Source organism: Ammodytes marinus (genome assembly GCF_949987685.1).
Source record: "Ammodytes marinus genome assembly, chromosome: 2".
Lineage (NCBI taxonomy): Eukaryota > Metazoa > Chordata > Actinopteri > Uranoscopiformes > Ammodytidae > Ammodytes > Ammodytes marinus.
Window position 1 is genome coordinate 9915782 of NC_137231.1, and position 24742 is coordinate 9940523.

Consider the following 24742-nt stretch of genomic DNA (forward strand, 5'->3'; position numbering starts at 1 on the left):
CGTACTTGCAGCCTCAAAATAAATTGCTCCTCAATCTTTTTCAATGTTACATAGCAAAAGCAGAGACATAGCAGAAGAGTTATCTTTCCCTATTGAAGGTATTTCCCTCAACTGACTTTGATAAAAGGTCTTGGTTACAAAAAGATGCCAAGACAAAATACTTATTTCACCAGATGACTTATTACTTCCAAAAGTTCCCTAATATTCCTCCACCTAATACCTAACGTCACCCACTGGGAAGTGACTCATGGTTCGCTCATCACTTCCCCCTCTTCTGCTGACATCATCGATCTGTGCGCAGCCACAGCCAGAAACCCAACCGGCGACCACACAAGGGAGACCACGCAGGATGTGGCTGTACATAAATACATGTATATGATAAAAACCTTAATACAACACAATGTACAGCGTATAAGTCCTAAAGAGGAACATCTGTAGTAAAAGAGTTGTGCCGTCGTCACTTACCCAGAGGCGGTGTGGAGTCACGCAGCATGACAACAAGTAGAGCACAGCTCTCAGCCCAGTGCCCATCTCTGCTCTGCCCCATCTCACCAGCCTCACACCCTCAAACTACAACCAATGACGTCACCACCACCACACAGCTATGATCTCATCTGTGTGACTCTGAAGATGCTTCCACCGGTAAATACAACGTAAGCAAATCAATAATGTCTGTGTATGTGAACACTGACCGCATTAAACATTCTTCCTAATTTCCGGATTTGGCTCATAGGTGTTTAATTTTTTTAAGCTTCAAAGACATTGGAAATAGCAAGTATAAAGTGTTTGAGTGTCATTGTTTGCAGTGATGTTGTTTTAAGCTTTATTCATATCATCGTGACATTCCCACATCACGTAAATCTTAGGACACAAATGATTAATTTTAAGTACCTGTTAGAATATTTTAGTACCATTGTAAAGCCAGTACTTGAAGAATTATAAATGTCTGTAATAAAAAAAATAATTGCAGTCCCATTTTTCCTGCAGTCCAAGAAGTGATCACACACACGTGATATGGTAATGTGCTATTGACATCGAGAGGAGGTCACTTTACATTTAAATGCAAACTATTCTACATTTTTATTTTCATGTTACAATATCTAATTTCACATAATCATTATCTTATCATACCTGTACCATTTTACCATTATGAGACCAAGCCTTTAATCCAATCTGAGCCATAAAAACCTTGGCAATCAAACACCAATGCTGCACTCCTTGGCACAGTATGTAGGCCTTAGCTTGATTCAGCAATTGGAATTAGCTCCACTACTGCCAACTTTAAAAGCAGCTCAGCAGTTTCAATGGCGGTCTTCAGACGACTGCAACTCATCGTCTTTCAAACCCCAAAAAAAACACAGGCACCGACAACAAAGGCAAGGATGGCTTTGACACCAGGAACGGGTGACATACAACCACTAGATGGTGGTAGTGTTCTTAAAGCCACGGTGACTTGAGCTGCGCTTTGTGTCACTGCATTGTGCAATAATAATATACAGCAGTCCTGGGTTCATAGTGTAAGTCGTCAACTTGGGCCTATAATTACAGGCTATATGACAAAGAGCTGGAGTGAACCCAGCCCTGCATATCTGATAAACACAAATGATATGTATTTGTGTGTGTGTGTGTGTGTGTGTGTGTGTGTGTGTGTGTGTGTGTGTGTGTGTGTGTGTGTGTGTGTGTGTGTGTGTGTGTAGGGTGTAACGTTGCAAATATAGATTGGAGAGAATTTTTTGTTTACCCAGTTCAAAATGAAGGAAAAAGAAACCGAACAACTGGTATAACCAATCAACACAGACGACTGTGGTCACATAAATATTAAGCGTCATGTGAGAACATGTACTCATTAGCCATTTTGACTGATCCAATCCTGAATAACAGGCCTGTGAAGGTGTGGAGGCGACATTAGTCACTGACTCTTTACTACGTGAGCACAGCAGCATTGAGCTGTCAACGGTAAGTCAACTAACTGCATTCCACTTCTACCTACTGTGTGTCTTCAATGCGTGCCTGCAACACATGCAACACACACACACACACACACACACACACACACACACACACACACACACACACACACACACACACACACACACACACACACACACACACACACACACACACACACACACACACACACACACACACACACACACACACACACACACACACACACACACACACACACACACACACACACACACGTACGTACGTCAAAGACCTTCCAGTGCACACAGATTTCCCTCCCTGCGTGAGAACGAGTCCAAAGGAAAACAGTGATTGTAATAAAAGGGCTCTGAGCCAAATGTCAAACCGAAGCAAAGACTCAGCGGAAGCGGTTGTAAATCTCATTGGTTTTGGCGCTGCAGCCTGACTCACCAGGCTGGGGAGATCCTGCTCTCTGTGGGCGCTGCGACTCCTTATCCTGGCCAGGGGTCCGTCCACTGCACTGCTGGGAGGGGCCGATCGCCTGGACATACTGCGAGACCGCATCCTGTTCAGCTCCTGACAACACATAAGCACCAGAGTCAACTACTCATCCACATAAGCTGATACATGTTTGCCGTCCAAGAAGATCATTATCATTTTGGGATCTGTGAGATAGATATATGCCACATGATCATTTGAATGAATTGACGATATTAAACCTTCTGTATTTCTTCAGGCTGACAGTTGTCTTGCATTCTCTGTTGAGTTTATATTCACAACACTCTTTGTTTTTTTTACACACAACTATAGCAAAATAATGTTGAGGCATGTACAAACATGTTCTTCCACCTGCTCAAACAGCACTGTGCCCCAAGGAGCAGAAGTATTGATTGACTTCTGCTTTACAAAAATGTATTGATTTCTTCCAAAACGTTTGTGTACACGTGACAGTCATTAGATTTAAAAAACAATTATGTAAAATATAATAAAAATTCACACTTGATATCTAGCGGACAGCCAGAAAATAATATTAGCTCCAATTATTATCTTACTGTTGTGTTGACAGTGACACAGATTGTCAAGACTACTTAATGAATAACTCAGAATTGTTTCAGTTATTTCCACTCGATCTTTATAAAAAATACATTTAGTTGAACCATTATTTAAACACATCTATATTAGCCACTAGCCAGGGGTCCGTCCACTGCACTGCTGGGAGGGGCCGATCACCTGGACACACTGCGAGACCGCATCCTGTTCATACTGTATGTCTCTTTATATTTAGTGTGTTTACTCGGTGCTGGATGAATTGTATTGTATGGTGTATTTTGATTGTGTATGTACTACACGCTTTGTGTGGTTATATCGGTGTCCTGTAATCCTGTGAAGGATGGGCCACTTGTGTGGCATGACAGAAATAAAAACATAATTCATTAATTCATTCTATAACTGCTCTGCTCTCTAGCTGTTCAGCCATTTCATTTAGCAGTTCTACACTGGGATAATGTTGGTACATGTCTACATGTTTGGATGTGGCCTATGACTGTCTGCACTTTGTCCCTTACTGATTTATCTTAGGCCTCTGGCAAATTAAAGGTGGAGTAAGCGATTCTGGAGGATGCTTGCTGTCAAAATCAGTACATAAAGTTGTCTAAATCAGTATATAAACAAAGGCCATGTAAACAAACACTACAGCTAGCATTTCAACATGCCTGTTTACAGTGCCTAGGCTGTGTATTAACATTTTATTTTATTTCAGCACACACCGAGTGCCAACAGGTAGTGGATCGTGAGGAGATATTCACTGATTTTGCCAAAGAGTTTTTGACAAAAAACATTCTCCAGAATCGCTGACTCCACCTTTGATAAAACCAGGTGATAACTGGATTATTTAGATCTTTACTCAAAAGATTGTCCTGCAGCATACTGTGTACTGCTGTATCACCCGTATTATAACAAAACCATATATACATGGTATGGTGACAAAATCCCGATCTATCCTGTTGATTTAGCCCATATTTTAAATTATCAACTTGATGGATGGCCTCTAAAACAATTGCAGAATTTGATTGGAACATTCAGAGACAAATAGAAACATGAAATTACCCATTAGTGGCTCCGATTAGTATCTCACAGAAGTGCTTGGACTCACCTGAGCTCCTTGTGACCTCCTGTGTCCGCGGACCTGTGGCCTGCTCTCTTGAGGCTTTGTCTCTCTGGGGAGCCATATCTGCTCTGCTGTAACACTGCTGCTGCTGCTGCTGGAGGAGGAGACTCCACCTGCAGAGCCTGCTGTCCTGACCTCTGTCCCTGGGAGAGGGAGCGAGTGAGGCGTGTCATCCATCAGAGTGGGCCGGTGCCTCTGTGGAGCCGGCAGTCGTTCATCTTGCCTGAGGAGCAGCATCTCAGGGCTGATGATGTTGGAGACTTTCCTTGGATCGGCCGTGGGTGAGTCCACTGACATCTCCACGGGCGACATCTCCACCGGCCTCAGCTCCCACGGGTCCTGGGGAGAAGACGTCCACACCGGGCTGGTGAAACCTACCGACATGGGCGGTGGCACCTTCCAGCTGACGTCTCTCTCGGGCTGTGATCGAGCTCCGAAGCCGGGGTCTACACTTTGAATTCCGGAAACTGGAAACATGTCTTGACTGGGCGAGTGCTGGGCTGGAGAAGTGAAAGAGTCTATGTCGAGGATGCCCGGTTTGTAAGGCTCCTCTGCGCGCGGCGATGGCTCCTTCCATCGCGTCGACGGGTCGCTGCGCGGCGTGGAACCCTTGGAGAAGGAATCGCTTCGGAACACCGCGTCCAGATCCAACACTTTAGGCCTGAGAGCTGACGACTCTAACCTAAGCCTCTCTTGCTCCTCTCTCCTCTGCCTCTCTCTCAGCCGCTGCCTCTCTGCCTCTTGCTGTTTGGCTATGTGTCTCATGTTCTCCGCCTCCTCCTTTTCCATCCTCTCCCTCAGTCTGAGCGTCTCCAGCTCCAGAATGTGCTGTCTCTCCCTGTCCGCTTGCTGCTTTTGCTTCTGGAACTCCAGCAGCTGTCTTCTCTCCATCTCTTTCAGCCTCTCCACTTCCTCCTTCCTCTGCCTCTCCTTCTCCAGCTCCCGTTGTCTCATTCTTTGGTTTTCCATTTCCTGCCTCTCCGCATCGAGCTGTCTCTGTCTCTGGTTTTCCATTTCCTGTCTCTCCACGTCCAGCTGTCTCTGCCTGTCTCTCTCTAAATCTCTCTGCTTTTGCCTTTGTCTCTCCATTTTCTCTCTCTCCACCTCTTTCTGACGCTCCTTCTCTAACTCCCTTTGTTGTTCCCTTTCTTTCTCCAGCTCTCTCATTCTCAACATCTCCTGTTCGAGGGCCATCTGCTTGATCTTCTCGGCCTCCTCTCTGTCCCTCTTCTCCCTCAGTCTCTGCTTCTCCAGCTCCACAATCTGTTGCCTCTCCCTTTCCTTCTGCTTCTGCTGCTGAAACTCCAGGAGCTGCTGTCTCTCCATTTCTTTTGCTCTCTCCAGTTCCTCCATTCTCTGCTTTTCTTTTTGAATCTCGAGGAGCTTTCTCTCCTTGTCCAGCTCCCTCTGCCTCTCTTCCTCCCTTTGTCTGTGCCTCTCCTGCTCCCGCTGTCTTTCCCTTTCCTGCTCTTGCCGTTTCTCCTTTTCCTGCTTCCTCTGCTGCTCCACTTCCCGTCGTCTTTCCTTCTCCAGTTGCCGCTGTCGCTCTCTCTCCTGCCTCTCTCTCTCCATTTCCTGCCTCTCTCTCTCCATTTCCTGCAGTCTCTGCTTTTCGAGCTCCATCAGTTTTTCCCTCTCCAGCGCGCGTTGCTTCTCCTCAAACACCTGTTTCTCCTTCTCGAAGGCTTTCTGACGTTGCCTTTCGAATTCTCGCTGCATGTCCCGCTCCTTCATTCGTTGGAATTCTAAATGGGCTTCTTTCTCCATTTCCAGCTGTCTCCGTTTTTCCCTCTCGAGCTCTTTCATTTTGGCCATGTGCCTCTCTGTCTCCTTTTGTAGCTCTCTCTTCTTTTCCACTTCCATCATTTCATCCGCTAGCCTGCTCTCCCCGTGTGACATGTGGCTCCTCATCGTCATCATCGAATCACCATCATGATCTTCAGAGCCTTTCCCGAAAGCTTCGTCCAAAGATGGATTCCTCCTCACTGGCAGAATCTTCTCCTGAGCAGATCTCACAGACAAATCATCAAAGGGCCCGGTGGTGTCCCCCTCACTCCAGTAGTCTTCTACAGGAGAAACCGGTTCCTGGATTTGTCCGGTCAAAGCAAAGTAGGTCGCTCTGGGTTTGGGCTGTTCTTCCGCCTGCAGCATTTTCAAACGTTTAGGTGCTGCGGCCACTTCCTCCGGCTCCGACCCCCTCTGCCCGTCTCTGTCTTCATCGAAAGCCAATTGTGCTTCCCTTTGCGATTCCATTGGCATCCCTTGCTCCGTGCTTGCCTCTTGTTCGAGACCTGTGGGGGTCCACTTAGGCAAAGCTCCCACCCTAAGGATCCGGGGCTGGGCTTCCAACGCTGGTTCACCGGTCCTCTCTGCCGCCGGCCTGCTTCCTTCCGAGTGCCTTGAACGCAGCGTCATGGCTTTACCCTCCCACTGAGCCGATGGGACGCTCTCACTCACAGCCCTGCTCTCTCCCACTGAGTGCACCGTGTCAAAGGCGTGCAGCACCCGCAGAGGACCCGATGGAGATACAGGCTCCTTGTAGGCGGCGGTGACCAGAGTTCCCTGGTTCTCGTCGGTTTCGCTCCTAAACGACGGGCTTCTGAGCGAACCCTTGGTCTTGTTTACAGGCTTGACCTCGTCCATCATCAGAACACTGTGCCTCTCCACAACATTTTCAAACAGGGAAGCTCTAACGGTCTGTACGTCACCGCCGGGAGCCGTTTCCTTGGAAGCGGCGCCAAACGTTGTCTGTCGTGGAGACCCTTCTGGCGTGGAGGGCTTTTTGAGCTGCTCTTTTATATCCACAAATGTCCTCAGTTCGGTGGGCGTAGGGGTAAAAACTGACTCTTCAATCTTTAATAAAAAAGAAGAACATTCAGAGAGAATTATTAAGTGATAAGGGAAAGTCTGCAATTTATTGTCAATGTATTCATTTGGCAGTCATGCTTTCTCTCTCTTAAACAACATGCAATAAATATGGAATAATGTGAAAGCAATAAAAGTTTTTAAATCCTAATCTGATCTGAAATACTGTTTTACTATTCTATCAAGGCCAGCCTAATCTCTCAAACTTCATATGAATTTTTTTCCCGCAGATCAATCTGAACTTTCTCCAATCTGTGAGGGCAGGGGCCTGGCCAAAAAAATGACCAAACTGACGACTACTTAAACCAATCAGGGGCTGCCTTCCTTCCGCTAACAGACGGAAAGTGGGGAGGGTCCGGTCTGATTGGAGAATAGATTGACGACTACATGAACAAATCAGAAGCTGCTTTTCACTAAAGGACGAATGTTAGGTCGGAACACACAGTTCTGATTGGTCCGGTCATTTCTTGGCTTGGCCCGTACCAATTGAGATTGGAGAAAGTCCAGACTGATCTGTAGATGATAAACAATGCAGGGTTCAACATAACTTTTTTTTCCTACTGGCCCGCCGGGCCAGTGGATCCGAGTTTTACTGGCCCCTTGTATATTTTCACTGGCCCTGCACACACTTTTTTTTTCTTCATAATTTAGTGTCAATAATTATAATACCTGTATTAGAAAAATAAAGAAAGATAACCAGATCTAAAGGGAATATCTATACTGTAACAGTATAGATATTCCCTTTAGATTTGGTTATTTTTCTTTTAGTTAATTATATGAAATGTTGATATTGCTCATACACATAATATAAAACCAGGCAAACATATTGAATTAGAAGCCTACAACTGAAAGTATGTTGAAAGAGTGGGCCAGTATTTTAAAGTCCAGTAGTTTGAAGGTTGTTTTTATTCTTGAATTTGGGCAGTTTAATGAATAGTTCACCTGCAGAAGTCATGTTCAAACATAAAAAATAAATAAGAGATGAAGGTCTGATCATTCTTTGTGGTGTGGTAGGCTGTTTTTATTACTTTCTCTATATGCATTAGGGATGTGAATGTGTCGACCGAATGACCGGTTTTCCACTTTCGCTCAAGTTGACTTTAAAAATAGAATAGAAATCCGAAAATCAGTGGGTTATGCCGTTTTTTTAATGGGAGATTTCACCGTGTATGTGAGTTCACGTCTGGTCGTGAGCGCGCTGCAGCAGTGTCACTTCTCCATGAAGTGTCAGCTTCACATATAAGAGTCCGGTGTGGGACCATTTTTTCAAACTATTGATAAAAAACAATGCAGTGCAAAATATGCAGCATAAGTTAAACGCTCGTCTAAGACTATGACGTTAAATCACCTTAGAAACACACAATGCCTTCGTCCGATCACAGCAGCGTTTCACCGTGTGATCTCGCCAGCGAGTGAGCCGCCGCGCAGATGAACTGTGGTTTGTGGCTAAAATAATAACCGGGGATATTCTCCCCGTTAGCGATTTCAATGGGAAAGACTTCCGCTATCTGATTGAATGTCTCGAGCCTGAAAACACAGTGCCAAACTGCGCGACTATAGGAACTGTACAGTGAGCGGAGTCCCTCCGTTCGTTTCTGTCTACAACCGACACAATCACCGGAGACGCATTCACAGCGTTTAAATAACGCCTCTCATTTGTATTACCATTGGGGCTTGGATGCAAATATTGTAACATTACGGCGGCAGATAAAGGAAAAGCGCAGTTATCATTTTCTGCGCCTCAACCTCTGCTGTGGGAAGAAAGAAAGGGGGCAGAGTAAGTCGATTGATTTGTCGACTCGCAGGCGGACGGTAGGCAGCTCTGCCAACGGTGCCTGTCAAAACGCCCACGCATCGGTTGTCCACTGGCCTTTCATTAAAAAATATATTTTATATTAGGTTTATTATATTGAGTCTTAAATAAACACTGCTTTCATTACGACTCAGAACGCGCATTTCAATGAACCATGATGTAGTCTACAAAAAGATACTGAACTGTGATTGGCCAGTCACTGGCCCGGGCGGGACAGTGACTGGCCAATCAACTTGCCCTGCATATGATTTTACTGGCCCCGGGCCATCGGGCTATTATGTCGAACCCTGCAATGGGAAGCTCGCGAGATCAGGCTGGTCTCAATGTTTTACTAAAAAAATTGAGATCAAAACAAATGTGACTTGACAACAGAAAATACAAAACACGTAGGAGGCAAAATTATTGATTTAACAACTGTCAGCGAGGAAACGCTATCCCCTTGTTCTATGTTGGCCTCATAACAGTGGGTGTGGTGCAGAGGTGGTAATCAAAGCTTCCCTGTGTTGACCTCACCCCAGTGATCTCTTTTCTGTGTGTTTCATAACCGGCAGCCATTGGGGATGGGTAATGTGCCACTCGTCTTAGGTTTCACAGCTTTGTATCTATGGCAGTGACAACTCTTTGTGTTGCAATGCCCCATTTCCTCTATGGCACTTTTTCTTCTAAACACAGACAGACAGCTAATGTAAACACTCTTAGTTTTCTCAAAGATCTCAGACTTTACCTGTATTAGGTGCATGTGCATTTTGTGTTTCTATGCCTTTTTTTGGCGAGAGAAGACAACAAACACACTAAAATGGAACTCTGTTTAGAGAATATCATGTCAAAGCATTTCCCAGCATTACACTGCAACATTGTTTCTCATTGCGGTTCTCATTTGCCTGCTAAACATAGACTGAGCCCAACAGAATCCAGCTCCAACAGAGCTTAGTCCCTCTCTCTTACCCTCCTCTGAGGATCGCCGCTGAGGTCATGGCGCTCTGTTGAGTCACTGCTCTCGGATGCAAACCTGATCAACATACATCAAACGAGACAAAAGCCATGCATGACAATGGGACTCCTGGACACAGACATTGGACAAAAGCAGGCTGAAAATACATTAAAGGCATAGTTCAGCCTTTCTGAAGTGGGGTTGTAAAAGGTCCTTTCGCACTTTAAATGCATTTCGGCCATGTTTTACATAGTAATGCAAAATATGTTCACTGCTGAAAATCAGCTGTAAAAATCTTACATTTAGAGTAAAATTGAACGGAAATGTATTTCTTAGGTAAGCATTTAAGTACTTGGCAAAAACAGGTTTTTCTACTGGCCCCCAGTCTGACTTCTGCTACAGCGATTTATCTTCCAAACTCCTAAAAAAGACTGCACTGACAGCCATCTGCATCAGGTAACAGATTAACTATGCATAAGTACCTCATACAAACCCACTTCAAAAGTACTGAACTATCCCAGTAGTGTCAGTGATTCTGGAGCATGCTTGTTGTCAAAATCACTCTTTTGTTCAAATCAGTGAATCTCTCATACCTGATTCATACGTATGTATTGTGTGTGTGCTGAAAAATAATCTGTGTTAACATATAGGCTAGGCTTTGTAAACTTCCTGTAAACAAAGGGGGCCCACAGTTGCTAGCAACATGCTTTTTCACGGCGCCTAGGCTGTGTATTAACACTCGAATTTCTTTACAGTGCACACACCATATGTACAGGTAGTGTATCACTAGGAGATTTTCACCGATTTTGACAAAAAGTGATTTTGACAACAATCTCCAGAATGGCTGACTTTTCAGGAGCAGCTTTTACCTTTTGGTCAGGTCAAGAGGCAGGGGGCGGGGCTTCACTGGTGGTCTGATGACAGGGCTCTGTGTTGGTATTGGGTCCACTGTCAGCTGCTTAATGAGCTGTTTAACACCCACTGCTGGTTCGCTCTCAAGGACTGGCTGCGCTGGGGATTGAAGATCAGACCCTTGGTCTGTGGCAGTTGTCCCCGTAGAGGACGTATCAAGCAGGACGCTGCTTCGTGACTTGACCCGACTTTCACGCTTATCCTCATCAGTCATTTCTACTGTCTTTTTGTCGCTTTGGTCTGAGGCAGCAGGCTTAGCTACACCATCAGTACCTTGTGGTGTAGCGCTCTCCTGGTCTTTCTTCTGAGGCAGTGCCTTCTCCTCTGGAGTGTCATTCTTAGGATTTGCCGGGGGAGTTTTACGGTGGAGTGAAAGACCGATAGACTCAAATCTGGACGTGAGATCGGCTGAAAGCGGCCGTCTCCCGACCCAGCGGGGGACAGGTACTGGTGCCTCTGTCTTGGTTGGACTTTCAAGGAAGATGGCTGACACTGGTCTGGGCCTGGAGCCTCTGGGCTTGGGTCGCATTGAAACTGTTTCTTCGGGTTTAGGCTTTTCCTTTTCTTCTTCCTCCAGCCCCACTTGAGGGAGATAACCCATGGACTTGGCTCTGGTCATGGCGGTCCCACCTTTGCCGGGTGTCTTCTGGACCTTCTTGTCTTCATTGTTAGTGGTTCCAGACCACTCTGCTGCAGGAGCTTTATTGAGGCTCTTGGAATAGGCCACGCTCAATGCAGAAGGCCTGTGCCTCTCTGGTGGGACAGGAGGATTGGGTCTGCTGGGGTCTCCTGGGTCAAGAGGAGGGGCTGGTTTGAATGGCTGAGCTACTGGCTTGGTTGTTTGTCCAGTGCTCAACTTATTGGTCGTTTTAAAGGAGGTAGAGGAAGGTCGGTTGGGGTTGGTCAGCCTGGGTTTGTCAGTGGCAGCTGGTTGCTGTGGTATTGGGCTTGATGAAAGCTCTGGTTTTGGTGCAGCAAGGGAAGTGGACTCTGGCCGAGGCTTGGTGTGGGGCTTAGGGGCGAGTATGGGCTTAAGAGTGGTGTTTCCCACAGCATAAGGTTTGGGAGTGAGCCGTGGCTTGGGGCTTGGGACAGGTTTGTTGGGTTCTGGAGTGATGATATGGGCCTGAGTGATGGATGGGATCTCCATGCGGCTCTGATTGCTGGAGTCGGTCAGGGGGCCCAGGTGAAGGTGGCCTCCCGCCACTGTCCTCCCAACCTCCCCTGTCTGAACCTCCACCTGAGCAGCCATCCTCTTCAAACGCCACCTTAAAGCAAAAAGAGAAGCTTCTTGTCAGAACAACAAAAACAGAACTTATCTATTGTCATTTTCATTATTAGAGTTGTAACCCAAAACTCATAATTAGCATCGTAGCACTCACTCTGTCTAGCCATTACTGTGGACTTTGTCTTGGGAGTGCCTCACGCTGCAGCAGAACTATACACCTGAGGGAGAGATATTTACACAAGGTCAATGATCACTGTAGCCGGTTTAAGAACATGCGTTGACAGCTGAATAAGGTTTAGACAATTAATCAGGTAGGGACTATTTTCTAATCATGCACATTCTCCTTTATCCTAAAGGCCTTTTTCATTAAGCGATTTTGACATGTCACAGTAGGAAAAGCACGGGGGGTAAATAATGCATTTAATGATGGCTGAATTCCATTCAGCTTCTTTAGTTTCAGGATCCTGGCAATGTGTATGCTGACTCACTTTCACGCTGCCGTGGCTTACTGGGACACTTACTAGAACTATTGGTAATGTCATCAGTTACCCCTTAGCTTTTCCTATAAATAAGACCCTTTTCCCAGCAAGCATTTATACTTATGTAAGCAGAAGAGGACCTAATAACATTAGCAACTGCTCAAGTCCTTTAAAACGCCCCAGTGAGTTGACATGCACAGCACTGGGAGCCTGGAACCGGTGAAACTAAATGAGAACGTAATCATTTATGTTATCGATTAAACCACTGCCTTTTCTGCAATGAAATATGAAAATGATGTTAAAAGGTACTATTGTTTCAGAACCAGTTGTGTCCTGGTGTGTGCAGAGTTACTTACAATACATTTAATCCGTCAATTTGTTTTTACATTATGCTTTATTTGTTTAGCTACAATCTTTGAGTTTGAATCCTCTTTCAGTTGACGTATCATTGCTTTCTGCACTACGTTTGGTTTTTCAAAAATGCAAGAGAAGAGGTGTTAATGTATATGGAATGTCAGAAATAAATCTTATGGAAGCCTAGAGCCAATACAGTCATTGCCTTAGCTTGACTTATATTGAAGCGCTGTTATACTACTAGTCTTTAACATACCTGTCACAATCAGTTGTAATCTGTCAAATTAATTTATTTCGGCTGAATTATTGGTGCAGTCGTTCAGGACTATGGACCATGAAGGTGGCTCCTGAGACAGGGCAGGGGATGTACTGTACAACTGTACAATGCCATTGTTCTCTTTGTCGTGTTGTAATACAGGCTGATCAGGCTTTAGACAGTGAATGGGGATTCCACTGTAAACCTTAAAAATTTGGCTCCTCCCCTTGTAAACTTTCCTGGTCATCTCAAACTGACGAAGGAGGTAGAGTGTATGATAAATATAAGATAGTCGAAAGCTCACCCGACTCCCTTCCTTTCACACACTATGACCATAACCTGTTTTATCAGTTTATTCAATAGTGAGATAACATCACAACTCGACTCAAGCACTTCTTCTGCACTGGCCCTTTAAGAGGCTCCCTTCTTCACGTCTGATAATGCTTTCCACATGTTGCTGTGTCGAGATAACTCCGCCAAAAAGACCAGCAACACTTCTTTGGGGGGGGGGGGGGGGGAAGATGACACGGTGGATCCCACTGCAGCCAATAATCCCAGCATATTTTACCTGACCAGATGTCAAGCGTCCGCCGTAGAGCTCTGGCTTTTGTTGTAGCCCGGCCGTGATGTCATAGCACACAGGTGGAAGGAGTGGAAGGGAGCCTAAAGAGGAACAGACTCTGTGTCAACAAAGCACACCAGCTTTGCACTCGTCAAAACTGCTGAGGCTAAAGGCTGCGGTACAGACAAATCACAGCAGAGCTACTAGGGGACTGTGCAAACGCCTCCACAAAGATGAGATGATAATGTTTACTGACAAAGACTTGAGTAAACATGGTCACACCCATACATTCAGTTGATGGCAGCTCCAGATGTAAAACAACAACAACATCCAAGAGGAAAGCCATTAACTGAATGCTGATAAATGTCACGCACATTTTCCTGTTTTTTGTATTGCAAATCGCAGTGTCCTGGATCAGTGCTGTGCTCACCTGCCATCAATCAGACACAGCTTACTATATCTATGTAAATTCAAATCGGTCAACATTGGAACTATAAATACTGTAAAAACAGTAGTGTTGGGCTGCCCTTTTCCTTGAACCATGTCTTTCCATTTTCTCTTTTCACGTGCATCACATTTAATCTACATCAAGTGATACATTTCACCGACCACTTTCAACTAATCCGGTACAAATTCAATCATTTTGTATCCGTACATTCATTGCATTAAAAAACGGGGGAAAGGACAGAAAAGGAGGCAGAAAAGATAGAGCGACAACAACACAGCGACTTGTGCTCGGCTGACTGAGATCCAAAAGTTAAAAACTTGAACATTCGATGTTGACAGGAAGTGCCTTCGCCGAGATGGAATGCTAAACATTCGCTGTGATGGTGGGTCGAGCAGCACAGCGGGGATTAGGGGAAAAGTGTCTGCCTTATATAGCCTCAGGAGACATACCAGCATTTTCAATAAGACTCGTTACTGAAGATTGATGAACTACTCTCGGTCCTCCTAGCATGATAAAAATGCATGTTGGATGCTCAAAACATTAGGCAACTCTTTAAGAAGGAATTAGCCAAAAAACACAAGACACTGCCATTTCTTTGATTTCTAGCAGGAAGTGAATAGCCTATAATATGAGGAGAGTAGGGCATAGGGTAAACCAGCATAGTGTTTGTTATGTTTTGGCTCTAAGTGTTTCAAGCAAGAGATATCATGCCAGTAACCTGGTTCAGCCAGTTATGCAGAGGAAATTTCCTCATAAATTCATGTCAACTGAACCATTTACAACTAAAAACAAGAAGTGTAGTCTCTCGTGTGAGTGTGACACTGAAAATACAGCAACACATCCAAAGCTATATATTAAAACTGTGTCCTGGCTGCCAGGAAGAGTTTTAACCTGGATATGTAGTAGTAATAAGAAGCACACGATTTAGTAGATCAAGGTAAGGTTTTGAGGTTCTCTAGGTCCATCACAGGGGTAAGCACAATGAGACATGATTGTGCATGTGACAATTCATTTAAATGGATTGTGCCTAACTCAAAACATATATACTAGCAATAGCAATAACCATTTAAACTAGTCTGTCCGAGTCTATAATTTGCAACAAGTGTTATCCCTTCGTCCCGTCCCGTCTGCTCACCTAAACCACCTCGTATCTCGGAAAGTACCCGGTCCAATTTTGCTTCAAGAGAAGAATTGGCGTGCTTTAGAGCAGCAGTGCATTTATTGCACACAAACTGTGCACAAAGTATTGAATGAGCACGACGCGTTCAGGGCAAACGTAGAGTGCGAGCTCCATAGAGTTCAAAAGAAGAGGAAAAAGATAAACGCAACAGCTTGCTGGCTAGCAACGGTGAGCTAACAACTCAAGAGGCTGGACTCGCAAAATGGAAACACTGACTGAACCTGTCTTTCGCTGGCTGTTTGATCCAAACCGGAGACAACTTACCGAACGGGAAAGTCAGTTTATCCTCTTCTCTTGTCGAAACAACTTTAAACACAATATATCTGGCAAAATAAATAGAATAATGACGAGTCGTGACAGTTGGTTAATTCAAGGGTTAGCAGAGTAGCTAACTTAGCTGGTTTACTTAGCTACTAGCCCACTTGCTGGTTGTCCCGTCTCAGGTTGCAGTGTTGTTGACAGGGCTAGACTAGACACGGACTGGTTAGCCTCCACCACACCACTGTCAAGAGAGCCACTACGACACATGCGAACCGGTTATACTGTCAAAATAAAGTGCAGCGCATTAATACACGTAATACTGCATCACAGGAGTGTTTAAAAGAAAAGACGAAACAGTAGCATTCATGTATGCCTACACATAAACGGTCTGCGAACGAGTCAGTTTTACTCTACATGATTTAAGTATCCGGGTGAAAAACTATCGGTAAAACCATGGACCTATAATATTAATAAGAGGGTGCAACTCATACTTTTTTCTCCTTTCCGGTCTGATGTTGATCCTAATTTGTATAACTTTACGCATTTTTAGCCTAATAGACTGAAAATTGGATTAACCCCGGTCACTAGCTGTGGTTTGGTCTGGCTGTGCGAGATTAACCCTGTCCCAGCTATATATAATAAATTGTTCATTTTTACAGTTGAAAATTAACACTTTGAAACGGAGTCTCAAAAAGTTGAACAGAATAAGAAATGTTAATGCCCGTCTGAATGAACATACCAATTGGCATATCATGAACAAGTAAACCCACATTAAAATATGTATTTGAATAGCCTTGTGCGTTTTGACGTGCCTGACGCTGCTCCTACCCTGGTATTAAGCGGACAGTCAGTGTATGAAAAACTGTCCCAGTGGCTTACTTTATAATAAAAGGATTGTACTGTAGCATTAGGGTTGTCTGTACTGCCCCCAAGTGGAAATATCTAAACACTGCATCAAAAAGATGACGATGACTTCTAGTTTTTGACCTCACTAAACCATTGTTCCTTTATTGGCGTTGGAATGTTAAGCATCAAACAGTCAGTTCTTTGATTGTGCATAATTGTTTATTCGTTTCAACAGACTAGTTATATTTACTAGCCCATTACCTTACTCGAAATAAAAGATGAATTAAAGAACACTCAAACAAATCAAATGTTCAAACCACTTTTCTTCCGCTTTAACAAGCATTCTTCAGGTGTTAGCAATTCTCTAGCTTCACACATTTTCAACACTGAAATAAACTCAGGGGGGGCAATGTTAAAAACTAGTAAACATTCTAAAACAGATGAGAAACTGAATGGGAACAAAGTGCTTATTTATGGTTGGCCCAGAATATACTGGGGTTTCTGTTGTACCAACAGACTTAATCTCTTTATTATAATACTGTGTTTTCACTTCATAACAATGGTATTTCAACATTGTGTATTCATGTTGTTATTTAATACTAGGGCACTGATATAAAAGCACCAATTCCCCAAATGTATCCTCCGAAAAGGGAGATGCTAGCCCACATTAATGCCGGTGATGAACACTGAAAATAAATGTTTTTATTTGTTTCCATCAGTTTTAAAAGGTGAAGTTACATTCATTTTTCATGTATGAGCACCTAGTATCCTGGAAATATTTAAAGGTGCAACGTACCTGCAGCTGGCTGACTGCTACTCTAATATAGCACCCTAGATTGATCTTATCCATATTACCCCCTGGATCCTAGATGCAGCGCTCATGGTCAACTTCAGTAAGGTTGGACAGAGAGCACTATGCAGGTTAGGTATGATCAGGTATGTGATGCCATGAAAGCCTGAGGCACACACAATATGAGAGCAGCATGCTGCTTGTTATAGTCCTTGCTTTGCTTAGCATCTGAACAAAATGTTAGCCCTGTTGCTATCAGTGTGACAGAAGGCTGCTGCAAAGCTTTCACCTAGCTGTATAACAACACAATTATGTAAATTAATATAATGTCATGCCAAACAAAGGGTGGATCTCAAGACCATGGAACAATGATTAAAAGCAGAATGAACTTTGGTTACACACTAAAACCTATTTTCAATAGCTCATCGTTCTAAGAGAGATCTGCATGGAGGTCAAAACGCAAGCAGTGGGGGGGGGGGGGAGATCAACTCAAGAAATAATATAAAGAGTAAATGGAACTTCAGTGTTGTCTACTTTGTGTGAACCATGGATGTGCTGAACAGAAGCTTCTGCTTTTTCTTTTTCTTCTTTCCTCCTTTGTCTTCTGAAAGATAAAAGACAACAGGGATGAGTGCATGTCTTAGAGCAACCACTTAAGCTTTTGAAAGGATGTGTAAATGTAATTTCTAAAGTTAAATCATAGATGCCGGACCTGGGTCAACCACAGGGTTTGGAGGAGAAGATGGATCATCAAGCTTGAGAAGAGCCTTCTCAATGGCCTGGCTGAAGGAGTTCTGGAAACTGGGCACAGGGACACGGTCCGACCCGTCGCTCTCTCCATCGCTGTCTGCCGCGGGGGGAGCTAGCAGATCATCTGCATGGCAAAGGACACAATACTGACTTCAGGAAGCCTTCAGGGAGTTACACTGCTTATCAGCCATAGAAATAAAAAACAGGTTTTACAGGAAATATGTAATAGGACAGAAGGCTAGTTATTTCACCCCCACTTATTCATGTTGTACGCTACTTGTACCAACTGACGCAGAGCAATATGTTTATTGATTGGAGGATTAGTGCTTCGATAAATTATAAAAATGTTTCCCTTGATTCCAAATGTACCACCCCAAATGTTGATAGTATAATACAATCAAGAAAAGTGCAAATATACTAAATGGAATATTACACACGTCGCAAGGTACAAGCTTTGGTTAAAACTCAGATGTGCATGAACAGAAATAGTCAATCAATTCTAGCTTCAGTTGGAGGCCATGTATATAGCCAACCATTTGGCAACATCAGTGAAGTAAAGAACTTTAATTAAATTCAAACGGCCTTAGACAGCTTTAGTTACCTTTGCAGAAAATATACATGTAAATTATATAAGTATTGTCCGGTTCCTGGTTTTGCTAAGATCAACCTGTTTAGGTCATTTGATAGTTTCAGTTGACCAACATTGTTGCCATTATTTCAGTGATTCCACTCAATTCATAGTTGACTGCTGCAGCTCTCTGAAACTCAGCCTTATTTACACTGTTACTAATCTATTGAAACATAATCATAATGTTGTGACCTTTCTTAAATGTCAAAGGGAGTTGAAACTAATATTAAATTGACACTAACAGTACACATTCAATGCGAGTTTCTGAGTCAATATTACATTACATTTTTGCTGTTAACATTATTGTGACATAACATTTTTAAATCACCACAGAATCTACAATCTTGCACTACCTTTCTTTGGAGTCATCCTGGGCCCAGCATCAGCTCTGGCTTTCCCATTTCTTAGCATCTATACAGGAACACAGTTGGGGTTACATCGTGTCAAGTGTACAAGTTACATAAGCACTTGAGTTTGGGATTACGTTGCCAAATTGGCCTCTGCCATACACACCTGTGCAAAGGACATGCAGTGGGAGTCGTCCTCCAGACTACCCACAACAGGTGAAGAGCTTTGCCCGCTCAGACTTGGGAATCTCATCCCATCTATAAACAACAAAACAAATTCTCAACTCACAATGTTTAAATTCTTAACCATAAACAGCCACGGATGAAACCTATAGCACTGAGGAGCAGGTCTTACCAGAGGAAGGACTGCTGCTGAGGGGTGAAGGGGGGGCATATGTGAATTCAGGCTGCGTGAGGGGGCAGTTGTAAGGCGGAGACCCAAATGCTGGGAAATGCTGAAGGTTCTCCAAACCAATATGCACCTCGGGATCTGGGGGGGGGGAGGGGGAAACACACAAGTGCAAAGACAGTTACAGACCTCAGTTTGAAATCACTTGGATTTGTGTTCAGGTTTCTGGAAGTATAATAGTGACCTGCTGAGCTGTACTTACATTTACCCTGCTTCTTGTTCTCCTCAATCTCAATTCGCTTCTCTCTGCGCTTCTCGTCCCTCACTTTCTTCTGCCTCAGGCGCTTTCTCTTCTCCAAGTCATCTGGTATTTTTTAAAGGAAAGGTTAACCATCCATCTATGAAATGTACTTGCTACACTTGCATATTCACATTCTGAAAACTGAAAACAGAAAAAAAAAAAAAAGGTTCCAACCTGCGAATGTGTCCAGAGTTTCTTTAGACAGGATTGGCTGCTGTAGGGCTAACTCACAGATGCTGAACTCGCATGTGAGCGGCAGATGAGCCAGATAACGATGGCGACGACGGATCTCCTGCAACAAAACCATGCATGAAAAATTAGTTAAAGCAATAACAGTGTGTGCCGTTAAAACAAAAAAAAGTTCAAGTTAAGTGGTAAACAGACAATGGTAGATTATAGAAGACATTTGTACAACGTGTCATCACCTGTAAAGCGCTCTACTCAAACAGCTAAACCACCGCTATCTAAACAGCTATTTGCTACCATATGGACAATTTGAATGTATTTGACCACACTGAATGTACCTTTGCAAAACTGTTAATAGAATCTTTATTTTTTATATAAAACATCGTAGGATTGTTTCCTGACCTCAGTGACCGTGTGTCCCTCTATCTCCACCACTGTGGCAGTGATGGAGTCAGGACTGGCCTCCAAGCTTCCATATTCACGCAGCAGGCAGCGTACATTCACAGGATGCAGGAACATCTGCTGGCAGTCATCAGCTGGAGGAAGAATCGAGGGACGGGAAGGAAAAGGAAATGAGAATAAAGCTGAATATCAAGACAAACAGGCTAACTGTACTTTAAATGGTCAAACTCCCAGGACAGCCTTTATTGTTTGTTCGACCATTTTTACAATATGTTAATATTACTTTATTAAAAATGTTCATAACCAAGCAAGCACCAGTTTTTTGATTAATAACTGAATTGAGCAGGATTTGTCCCATGTCAATAGTCAATCGCCCCCATGTGGAATTCTGAGAAATTACAACAACACTGTCGGCACATCTACACAAGGTTAGCCTTCGGTGATTGTGCAGTTCTTAGTAGTAGAATCAACAACCGAAACATTTTCATGGGCGCCTCTTGAGCTCCTGCGCCAGTGTCTGGGGGGGCGACACCAGTTTGTAAACACTGCCATACTAAGAAATACTGAGAGTTTTGTGGAGCTAATAGGCTTAATTAACTTGTGTTAAATCATTTGGCTATGGTCTGAATGTACATGAACTGACATGTGTTTATATGAAAAAGTTACACACTATATCTTTAATTGTGCCAAATTTGCACAAATACAGTATACCAGGAGGGACAATGTATAGGCAGGGAAATCCTGCAAGGTCACACAGAAGTGCAGGAAATTACCCACCTTGGTAGAAATAGTAGAAGGGTCCGTGCACCACGCCATTTGAGGGACGTCCGGACTCTGCCTGGCTGGCACGGCTCTCCTCATCAGGCTGGGGCTCTGGGGCTGCATCCATCATGGCCTCTGGAGCCTCCTCCAGAACACACTCCAAAATGTCTTCAGGGAATTCTGGCAGCTCTGCAGCGGTGTTCTCTGGGGCATCCTCTGCCACGGTGGCCTCTGGGACATCCTCTGCCACCTCGTCATCAAATGCAGAGGCGTACTGGAGCACAGGCTACAAAGGAAAACATGTCTTACTGGTCGCTCATATACCCATTGTACCATATGAAAGTAGAAGCTACAACGCTGGGGAAAAAACTGATGAGTAAAGTAATTTGATCCCATCACCAATATATACACAGTGTGAAACAAGACAGTTGAAAATAAGTTTTAGACTCACCTTGGTGCTGCTTATGGTAGTAACCACTTCGTCCACAGGAGAAGAAGGTTCTTCCAGAGTCAGAGAGGATAAGTCAAAATGCTCTACCGCATTTGCCTTCTGCTGCTTGAGCAGCACTTCCTCTTGCTCCTAAACCATAAAGACACAGTTAAGAGTTAAATGGTCCATCTGCAGCTATGTGTGATTTTATTCTGAGTAATAGAGTAGGTTTCACATTCCATAGAGCCATGCATTGCTTTAACATTCAATGGCATTACAAAAACCTTATTAGCCATTATCTGTGTTTGCCTCATTTATGACTATAGACAAAATAGTTTGTAGCTTTAGACACCTGCAGAAGGCAAAGGGCGCTCTGGATGAAGCAGCCTTGGGCGTTCTCTTCCTGGCTGAGCTCAGCCTGCAGGACAGCCTTGTCCTCTGCCACCAGGCTCAGGGCCTGCTCCGGGGAGGTGAGCAGCAGCTTGGAGTACGGGCTCAGGCACGCATCTAGAAAACACACATTGAATGGGTAGTGAAGCAATTTAAAGAAAACTCTGGAAAGCACTCTGGTATTCCTATCTACAATAATGAATTATTCCCACAACATAAACAATCATTCATAAACAAAGATGCTCCTGTGTTTCACCTCCAAAGCGAACAGGCTCCTCAACCTTCACCCACTGAGAGCTGGGCATGGCCACCAGAGCGCCCTTCTCCCTCCGCATCAGACGCATGGTGATCTCATCACCAGCCACATACTGCCTGGTCTCCATGGCAACAACACTGCAACAAGCAAACACGTGTTAGAAACTGTGGATAAACTAGACATGAAATTAATTAAACTATTGTAATGTTAAGGCCCGAGTGTTTTTCTTAAGTGAGTCTTTACTTCAGAATTACATTGTTTTATTTATTCCTCGCTTACCTCTTCAGGTCAGCCGTGTTAACGGCCTCATAGCAGATGGGGCACTTGGACCAGCTCTTATCACCAAGAGACAGGTAATGCAGCATGCACGGCCAGCAGAAGATGTGTCCACAGCGCGTGATGCGTGCTGCCAACGGAGGGTAGAGGCAGATAGGACAAGACGGCACCTCATGACTGTAGATGCGCTGGAGAAGGAACATAAATGGATCGTCATTACGTGTCAAAGTATGTAAACGAATATGGGCTTTACGTCTTATGCACTTGTAGCACAGCTTGACAGATGACAAGGACTTACCACTTGCTGCACACAGTCCCAGTTGACAAGAGTGTCTGGATCAGTGAAGTGGGCCTTGTAGTCCTGGTCATCCGTCACCACAAACTGGCAACTGAAACACACAAAGTTAGGGAACTCCTAGGCTCTCAATAGCATATAATTTTTATTGTACGGATCCAAGGGGCTGCTTACTTGGCCTGCAGGAAAAGCTCCTTGTTGAAGGGCTTGTGCTTGTGGCCCCATTTGTTTCGGCGGCCCCAACCGGAGTGGCCAACATCTCCGAAGCCACCACTACCTCCACGAGGTTCAAAGGTGAAGTTCAGCAGGTGATTCAGGCTTACTTTTTTCGGTCCAGCAAATTGAGCCGGGCTAAACTCGGCCCGGCGTGTCTCTGCTACCTGGAGAGGCACAGGTGGACAAGAATATGTGACGTATATTGTAACCTAATACTGATGCTGTGCTTCTTTTAAAAGTTTTCTTCAGTTCTATATTTAAAAGACCTTAACAGAACCAACCTCCTCGCGTCGTCCTCCGCCTGCAACTCCATACTGTCTTCCTCCACCTCTCTGGGAGGGTCTCTTGTCAAAATTCTTGCTTTTCTGTGAATTGGTGCGGCGAGTGCCTGGGAAACTGTCGGTTTTTGGAATTGAGGGCTCGCGCTTGCGGCTGTAGCGCTTGGAGCCTCCATTTTTACTTTCTGAAATAGAAAAATGCAATGTCTACATGAGTTTGATATTATAATAAACACATCATTTAACTATCATGTGCAAGGGCGTTTAAGAAATATATTTAGACTACAAAAGCAACATAAAATAGGTTTACTCCTATGTTAGAAATACACTCCCAGGGGGAACAATTTCACAATCAGACAAAAACCCCTGTAAACAGTCAGAGAGTGGCCTCACTGGATAATTGCATACATTATAGAACTAGCTGGGTATACAACTATTTGTGCATAAGATGATTGTTGACATGTTCCTCCATTTCCATGCTCCATGACAGCTGTGGTGCATGAACACAGTGCAAATAGTAATACGTTGCTGTGTAGACATTAGGGTGAAATGTTTGACAGCGACGTCAGCCCTACCAGATAAACTCCACCTGCGCTACTGCTAGGCCCCAACAGGCCACAGGACAATTTAGCTGTAAATTACAATCACCATATTCGATAACCTAGAGGTTATGTTGCTTAGCGACGAGTTTACCTGTTTTGGGTTTGGATTCAGCCGAAGTAGGGCCTGTGGAGCTGGAACGGGGCGGAACCTTGGTGTTGGTGCTGCTGTTGGGGTTTTTCTCCATGTTTGTTTCCGTGCAGTGAGTGTTGTTGAGGCCGAGAACCGAGCAGAGAGCCGCCGAGCTCTCTAGCATCAAACAGAAAAACGAAGGAAGAAAGCGGGCTGCAGTGAGTGCGGGTCAGGCGACGAAGGCCCCGATTCATTTCTATTAAACACGGAGAACCCATCACGGCGACATCTTGACAAATTAACAAAGAGAAAAATAAGAGACACGATTTCGGCGTCTCAAGTAATGGAGGCTGTTGGAAGAGAGGACGAAAGCTCGCCACGCGGGGCCAAGACCCCCCGAATGTCACGTTTTTACTCGTTAAGGAAAACAATACGCCTTTAACGAGGCGGTTAATGTTTCCCAAAAGTTGGAAAACAAGACAATTTCAAGATTTTAACCCCAAAAAATATGTCCGTTACGCCGAGCTTGCACTAATGGCGACAGGTCGCCCAACACAAACCTGAGAGACCCGGATGTTTCTTCTTGTACTGGTTTATTGGCTAAGCATTCTGGGACATGTAGTAATAAACGCTTTCTTTATCAACTATGTAGGCCCTTTTATATTGAATGCAGTAATGTACAAGTAGTCGCCTTTTTTCATGTGATTGTGGACCAAAAACGTTTATAAAAAGAAAAAACTTACATTTGAATGAGTTGTAAGCTATAACATACAAGAATAAAATGTTAACTAAAATGTAAGAAAATGCACTTCATATCATATAGTGTGACAAATGGGTCATATAGTGTGACAGGAAAGCCTGTCACACTATATGAGGTTTCATGCATTTTTAGACAATTTTTTGCTATGTCATTTTATGATTGCATGCTAACAGCATACCAACTGTAATCTCACAACATAGATATAAATGTAGTAATGACAAAAAAGGTATTTATCTTTGGCACTTATATGTAAAAAGCGTCACACTAAAAGACACTGAGAGGCTACCGAAATGTTTTCTGTACTTCCTGATCAAACAGGGAACTCTTCACCCAAAGGTGTCGAAGCAATTACACATTTAAATATCACAATTTGGTGTCACACCATATGGCATTGATTTTTTGGACAAAATCTATTTAATCATA

At 44.0% G+C, this 24742-nt stretch overlaps 2 protein-coding genes across 3 annotated transcripts in view; both read right to left on the reverse strand.

Moving 5' to 3' along the window:
• Window positions 1-15586, reverse strand: part of LOC307264336 (uncharacterized protein) — a 31519-nt gene extending 15933 nt beyond the window's left edge. The window contains exons 1-7 of the mRNA XM_080045727.1: window positions 15389-15586; window positions 13503-13597; window positions 12000-12063; window positions 10575-11885; window positions 9720-9783; window positions 4082-6949; window positions 2380-2505 (exon numbers count right to left, since the gene is read on the reverse strand). Of these exons, the coding sequence (XP_079901853.1) occupies window positions 2380-2505; window positions 4082-6949; window positions 9720-9783; window positions 10575-11869 (4353 nt within the window). The 5' untranslated portion in view covers window positions 11870-11885; window positions 12000-12063; window positions 13503-13597; window positions 15389-15586. The remainder of the gene's footprint in view (window positions 1-2379; window positions 2506-4081; window positions 6950-9719; window positions 9784-10574; window positions 11886-11999; window positions 12064-13502; window positions 13598-15388) is intronic.
• An 825-nt stretch (window positions 15587-16411) lies between these two features.
• On the reverse strand, window positions 16412-24118 carry rnf10 (ring finger protein 10). Of its 2 annotated transcripts, none has more exons than XM_080043925.1 (17): window positions 23581-24118; window positions 22891-23072; window positions 22568-22773; window positions 22397-22487; window positions 22102-22286; window positions 21823-21959; window positions 21529-21683; window positions 21198-21326; window positions 20762-21032; window positions 19985-20118; window positions 19571-19688; window positions 19358-19459; window positions 19102-19236; window positions 18913-19004; window positions 18753-18810; window positions 17734-17895; window positions 16412-17622 (listed from the first exon to the last, which is right to left on the reverse strand). In XM_080043925.1, exons 1-17 carry the CDS (start codon window positions 23741-23743, stop codon window positions 17552-17554), a joined length of 2391 nt encoding a protein of 796 aa, XP_079900051.1. In that variant the 5' UTR covers window positions 23744-24118; the 3' UTR covers window positions 16412-17551. The 2 variants fall into 2 exon arrangements, with proteins under 2 accessions (XP_079900051.1, XP_079900050.1); XM_080043924.1 differs by having other exon boundaries at window positions 16412-17625.
• Window positions 24119-24742: the final 624 nt, after the last annotated feature.